Here is a 7,249-nt window from a genome sequence, read left to right on the forward strand (position 1 = left end):
GGTTCTTATAGACTAGTATCCTTTGCATCATAGTGGTATCAGAGCCACTAGTAGGTTCTTGAGGGAAGTAAGGAAGAGGGAGAAGTTGTGCACTAGTTGGGGTATATACAAGATGTCTCCTAAACAACAAATAGCCAGGGAGAACCAAGAGTTGAAAGAGACCTTGGAGATGGAAAGGAGAGAAAGGAGAGAACAAGAAGAAACAAAGGGATAGAGAGATGAGACAAATGAGAAGGGAGAATGCATCATTGAAAGAAAGGTTGGAAGCCTTGGAGAGAGGATCTAGAAGAGGGCCATAAAATAAGGAAGAAGATGCTGAAGCAAATGATGGAGCAGATGAGAATCGGAATGAAGGAAATGGAGAAGAGGAATTAGACCCTGAAGAGAGAAGGATGGTGAGGTTATTGAAGGCAGTACAAGGAGGTGGCAGTAAGATAACCATTGATTTTCCTATCTATCATGGCAAGATGGATAGTGAAGAGGTATTGGGGTGGATTGATGCCCTAGAAAACTACTTTGAGTATGAAGATATGAATGAGGATAAGAAGGTGAAGTTTGCCAAGACAAAGTTAAGAGGTACTTCTCTAACATGGTGGAGTAGTGTGCAGACAGAGAGAGTAGAAAGAGGGATGACTAAGATCACCACATGGAATAGGATGAAGGCCATGATGAAGGATCAATTCCTTCCATCTGATTATGCTATTCAGACAAAGAGGTTGAGACAAAATTTGAAACAAAAAGACATGGATGTGATGACCTACACTAAGAAATTCCACAAGTTGAGTATAAGAGGTGGATTGGAAGATGAGGATGAGAAGGTTTCAAGATATCTTAATGGGCTTGGATACACCTTGCAAGATGAGATTGGTTTGAGTATACCAAAGACACTTGGGGAGTGTTTTCAATTGGCTATAAGGGTTGAAGAAAAGGTAAAGAGGAAGCAAGAGAGACAAGGAGGAAGTGGTAGAAGTAATGCAAATAGGGGAAGGGGCAGCAGGCCTAACAATGAAGGACAATGAAAAGGAAACAATGATAAGAGTACGGAGTCATTTTTTTACCAGAGAGGTGGATACAAAGGTGGAGGCAGATTTGGATCAGGTAGAGGATCAGGAGTCTTCACGGGAAGGTGTTTCACATGCAATGAAGTTGGGCACACTTTCTTCAAGTGTCCAATGAATGAACAAGGTGGCAAGAAGACTAAGAAAAGAGTTCAGTTGGCCCAAGGGGAAGAACAACCAGCAGAAGAGAAGGTTGGTATTGCTGCTCCAGAACTTGAGGGTGACTTTCTAATGTTTGGAAGAGGACAAAGGTTGCAACAGGTACAACCCCAAGTATCCATTTTTATAACTCAATGCTTGAGCCATGGTAAAGTATGAAGGATGATCATTGATTCAGGTTCTTTTGATAACTTGGTTTCTCAAGAGATGGTTGACAAGTTGAATTTAGTAAGAATACCACATAATAGACCCTACAAGGCCACTTGGGTAACAGACGAACAAAATATAGTAGTCCAAGAGCAAGCATATGTAGAGTTTACCATTGGTGATTATCACGATAGGGTATTGTGTGACATTATTCCTATGACATGTTGTCATGTACTCTTGGGAAGGCCTTGGCAATATCAGAGAAGGACATTGCATGATGGGTTCTTGAACACATATGTTGTTCACAAAGATGGTAAGAAATTTACACTAAATCCTTTAAAGAATAATCAGATCTTTGAATCCAGTGTAATATGCTTTGGTAGGAAGGAGTATGTGAGTATGCAGGTTCCTAATGTGAAGGGAACACAAGGCAGTGATCAAGGGTGTGGAAAGAAGTCAGAAAGACAACAACATTCTGTTACTGACAGCAAAAGGAAGGTGCAGACTAGTGTGATGGTAGGGACTATTGAGTGCCCTCTATGTGTGTAGACTAAGTACAGTAATAGTCCTTCAAAGATGAATGGAGTTGGGGGTCATTTGGACCTCACAAACGAAAGGAATATGGTGCAGCAACAGTCCATACATGACTGTCTAAACCAAAGATCTAATGATTTGTTTTTATCTAATCATGAGTTTGTTGCGGGTAATAGGTGGAAGACCAACTCATTTCATGAGTTGTTATTGCTACAAAATTTTGCAAGAGGCAAAAGGTTTAGGTGGCCTTCTAGAAGGATGCATGGAGTATAGACAAGACCCCTATTCTCTTGGGACAAGAGATTTTTCATAGGGGGGAGTATGGTGCAGAAGCATGTCCTATGACATGGAGGCAAATGAAGCCGTTTTGGTATAGAACATGGATTCAAGGGTCTAAAGGACCTAAAAATAATGTAATAAAGCCTATTAAGGCATTTGAATGTAATAGGTAGAATGAAATGAGTTATGAGTGCAAATGGACCTAATAGGGGTCATTAAGTCTAAATATGTAAAAATGGCACAAAGGATGCCTAATGAGTTTAATTAGGTTGTGCTGAGTCATTTTGATGTAATAAGGCTTAAATAAAGCCTTCGGTGTTGATAAATTGGGTTTAAGAATATTATGTCTAGTATTGACAAATTTAAATTTGAAACCCAACTGTTAGTTAGCCAAACAAGAGGTTTCGATGTTTGTTAAGGAGAAAGGTGGTTATGGTCGGTTTGGGGAAGGTTGTTATTGATTTATAACTCATGTCACATGAACTGGAAAAGCAAGATTGAAGTTTGGGAAATGAATCACAATTGCATTGTACGGACAACTTCTTTTGTAATACAAAAATCTGAAAGTTACTTGCTTGATTTGGATTGTTTTTCATTTTGAGGATTGGAAATGGATTGCAGGTGCTTCCTTTGGGTATTGATGAGCATTTGAATCCATTTTCAAGGTTTTTACATCTGTTTTGATCATTTATTTCGATTGTCCAAAAGAACCCTGTTGTAGGTGCACATTTTGTGTTAGTTTGGAGTCAAAATGAGAAGTTAGGGCTCATTCCTCTTTATGTCTTTACTGTTCCTTGAGGAATGAGACCCTATCAATGTATTTTTAACTAAACTAATGACAATAATGTGGGGAAAAGAGATTGAATAGGTGATCACCAAGAAAGTGATTGTTTGTGAGGAAAAAAAGCATGAAAATGGAGGCATGAGTATAACAGAAAAAGAAGTAGCTTAACAAGGTGGTGTTTTTATGTTGGAAGATGTTTATGGGGGTTTAATAAAAGTTTAAATGACCCTTGGTTGAGTCTGGAAGTGAATGGAGGAGTGGTTTTGAGTGAGCCCTAAGTTAGGAGGCCTAAAAAGGAGGGTTTGATATCTAACCTGTCAAATGAGTGTGTCTTGCCTTGAAAGTTGGAAAATCTATTGTTTTGGAAAAAAAATCAAGACTTTTTTTTGTTTTTGTGTTGTGGCCGTACCATTTGTTGGTACTTGCTTTGGAAAAGAGGGCTAATTGGGCCTAGTCGGTGTGTAAAGGGTAATGGTCAGGGTATTCCGTCCAAAAGAACCATAGCTAAGTTTCACATATGTTATGAAACTTCCAAAAGGGTATCTGGAAGTCCAATTTTTTTTGTAAGTTTTTTAGGAAAAAGTTGAATTACATTGGGAAAACCAGTCTGACAGGGCTACTAGAAGTAGGCCTAGGTTGCACCCGGGTAAGAGGGTTTTGTGTAAACCAAGCAAATGGGTATGTGTTTATTGTTGAGACAATTTGGTTGGGACATGTGAATACCCTAGGTGGTATTAGATTGGTTGATTGAGTTGGTAACACAATTTGAGTTCATTGGTGAAGGAGAAGACTTGAGAGCCTTGAGGGTTTCAAAGGTAAAATTGAGAAGACAACAAGTATTATCTATTGGGGTGCTTATAGAACAATATCCTCTGCATCAACCACATCCTTTTCAGTTGTCTAGGAATTGTGGCTCTTATATTCAGATGTATTGCAAGGATTTATACTTTTTCCTACAAATCTTCTAAGATCTCTACCTTCTAGTCTTTCTCCAATTTCTTCTAGGGTTAGGCCTCTATCTAGTAGGCCATGGTGATAAGGTCTAGATATTTCTAAATTTCCTTTCCATCCAGTTTGGATTTGATGTCTTTATTTAATCCAGAGATGAACCACTCAATATTCTACTTCTCTGCCAGTGGTTCTTCTAGTTTCCCACATACCTTCTTAATATTTAAGTCAATTTCTTTAAAAGTTGCATTGGCTTGTACTAGACTCCTCATCTTGATTATTCTCTTAATAGGTATTTTTCAGTGTCCCAAAGTTTATTAAAAATTATCCTTTCATAGTATCTCATATGGCTACATAGTGAGGGTAATGTTTGACATACCATTCTAACTCATCCTTCTTTAAGGCCACTAAAAAGTAACAATCTTTATCCACAAATTTTCTTATCTTCCTCATATTGATTCTAGTATAAATCAATGTTTTGTTTCTTTGGTGGTATCAGTGTCAAACAATGAAATCCTAATAAGTGTATCCATAACTTGTGAGTTTGTTTTGGGACTATATGCTACTCTATATATGCTTATTGATTTGTTTGTTGGTTTTTGTGTTACCGGCTTCTTTTCCTTCCTGCTATTGTTCCAAGGCTTATCTTCTCTACCCTTATCTCTTGTTAATATTATATGAAAGTAATCTTCTCCTAGTATTTCACTCCAAGGAATGTCTTGTTCAATGTCTAATTTTTCAAAGTCCTTGTCCTCTTCTCTCTCTCATGTCTCTTCTCTCTACTCTTTTTCTTTATGGAGATATTTCAATCACTGTTCTCCTACTTTTAGATCTGGCGAGGGATGGATCCTGGTTTGAGGTGCGTGCCTCTTCAAAACTCATTTTCATTCTTTGGTTTGTAAATTGTTAGGCCCAATATAGAAAGCTAATGTACTGAGAGGGGAGGGGTGAATCAGTACTCCAAAATGTTTCTCTGATAATAACCTTACTGTTATGCATAAACAAAATAGTGTAGTAACATAAGATAAAACTAAAATCAACAGATAATAATCATACATGATTCACTCCATAACACATATATTTTGGTTAGAGAGAAAAAATGTGGTGGGGATGGCACCCACAACTTCACTACTGCAATAATAAAGAATGCTCAGTTAGAGCTACATTTAGCTATTTCTGATAGCTTACCCTGTTAGGAGTATCAAGATTAGTTAGATCTACCTTACTAAAGGATTTTTACAACACTATATAAGTGTAGCACCTGGTTAAAGGATTTACAATTTATAGACTTGGTTAGAGTCTTTTACCCTGTTAAAGGTTTCTCTTGCAACTTCAAAATATTACAATAAAATCACTACAAATATCTGCAACTTTACATCTAAAATGCTAAAGCAGATTCTATGTGCTCTGAATAAGATTACCTAGCTTGTAGCATACCTCGGTAACCCATAATGAAACTCGGTAAACCCTTCTGTTTACTCTGTTCTTTGACTGTTCACTGATAACCTTCTCGGTGACCTCTTTGTGTCTCTGTAACAGTCTTCTTTCATGCATACACTCTGTTATCTCTTATTGCATCTCATATATCTAACCCTAGAATCATGCTGTATAAATAGATCTCTTACAGCGGTGATCCGATTCATTGCTTCGATCTTACAAAAGATTCTTCAAATGAATAACTAAACAAAATATCTCATAGGTTAGATTGACCTTGTTATCATACACAATCTCATAGTGCAATTCTCAATGCAAAAACGGTTAGATGTGCCTCGATGTTGTAACATGTTTTCATGTGCATGTCCAGGTTCAATGTATCTGGTAAAACATTTCACTCGATGAATATCAACTCGGTGAGTTAACTCTACCACTTGGTAGCCATGAAACTTTGCTCGGTGAATACTGCATTTTGTGACTGCTTTCTTCAGTAACCAACTAGACTGTTCATACTGACTTCTCTGTGTGTACCGACTGCATGATTCGGTAATACTAACTGACTAGAATATATATTATGACTTTGGATATGAAACAAATGGCAATTTGATAAGTAGTAACAATCTCCCCTTTTGACATTAGTTGAGATGTTTGACAAAAACTACTTACAAAGTCATAACTCAAAAACTATATACTTGACAATATGTACAATAGTCAATAGTATATGCAGATATACTCCCCTTATCATTATCCTGTACATAACTCTAAATTTTGCATGTTCGGTTCTATTATGTACTTGTGTGCTCTGAGTGCTCTATATATTCTGCTTAGTATACTCCCCTTGTATACAATACTCAAAATTGTGTTATCAAAACTGTACTACTCTCCAAGTGTAGAATTACTCCCCCTTTGTTGGGCTTTCCTCTTTGTAGTATCATAATATTACTCCCCCTTTTTGACAAACATTAAAAACCTAATTTCCATCCAGAGGTAGCAACTGATCAAAAATAGTCTTATACTTGGTCCGGGCGTCAGTGAGGGCGACTGAGAGTGAGTCCTTGAGACTTTCCATTAATGAATTTTGTACTTGAATATCATATAAGAGTGATATCAAGCCATCAAGAGTGCTTCCCTCTTGTGTAGTTGATAAGCTTGTAGCTCGGTTGAGCTGCTCCTGTGCTGATGAGAGATGAGGAAGGAATAATGTTTGAAGGGTCATTATATCCATCCTAATTTTATGCTCTTCATTCCTCAGTTCTAACTGTTGAGCCATGAGCTATTGTAGCTTTTTGTAAAAATTCTGAACTGAATTAGGCTCAGTGGTCAACTTAGATGAGATATCGGTGATCTCTTTCTCAATTGCATCGGTTTTATTTTTGATGTCTTTAATAAATAAAGAGAATGTACACGATTTATGGAATAAATAAAGAATGTGTTTGAGTTGAGGGGACAACTCAGCAATGAATTTGACAAGTTTTACCTTGCCAACAACAATTGATTTTTGTACTTCCTCTATCATTTTTGTTGTGAGCTCTTTATCCTTGAGCTTGCTTAAGTACTCAGATGCATCAACTCCAGATGTTTCAATCTGATTAAGGAGTTCATCCAACTGAATATGGATGGCTGCATCGGTTGACACTGGTGCTGATGGTAGCATTTCTGTGAGTAGTGTCTTAACCTTCTGAAGTACTTTGTTCTTTTTCTGTATGGCCAGTTGCTTCTCCTATTCAGCCTTTGCTTTGCATAGTTCACCGAATTTAGTGAGTGCTTGCCCTTTCAATTTGGAAATGTCTACATTGGGCAACACGATCGGTTTAGATAAGTCAAATTTAAAACCATGCTTTCTCACCTTCTTCTCTTTGCCTTTGGTCTATGGCACTAAGACAAGTGCTTGTGAGGCTTGTTGACC

At 37.5% G+C, this 7,249-nt stretch overlaps 1 protein-coding gene across 1 annotated transcript; it reads left to right on the top strand.

The window, feature by feature from the left end:
• The first annotated feature begins 392 nt into the window (after window positions 1–392).
• LOC131858990 (uncharacterized) lies at window positions 393–1,913 on the top strand. The gene is made up of 3 exons (XM_059212498.1): window positions 393–929; window positions 1,062–1,278; window positions 1,396–1,913. Exons 1-3 carry the CDS (start codon window positions 393–395, stop codon window positions 1,911–1,913), a joined length of 1,272 nt encoding a protein of 423 aa, XP_059068481.1.
• Window positions 1,914–7,249: the final 5,336 nt, after the last annotated feature.

Source organism: Cryptomeria japonica, chromosome 10, assembly GCF_030272615.1.
Source record: "Cryptomeria japonica chromosome 10, Sugi_1.0, whole genome shotgun sequence".
Lineage (NCBI taxonomy): Eukaryota > Viridiplantae > Streptophyta > Pinopsida > Cupressales > Cupressaceae > Cryptomeria > Cryptomeria japonica.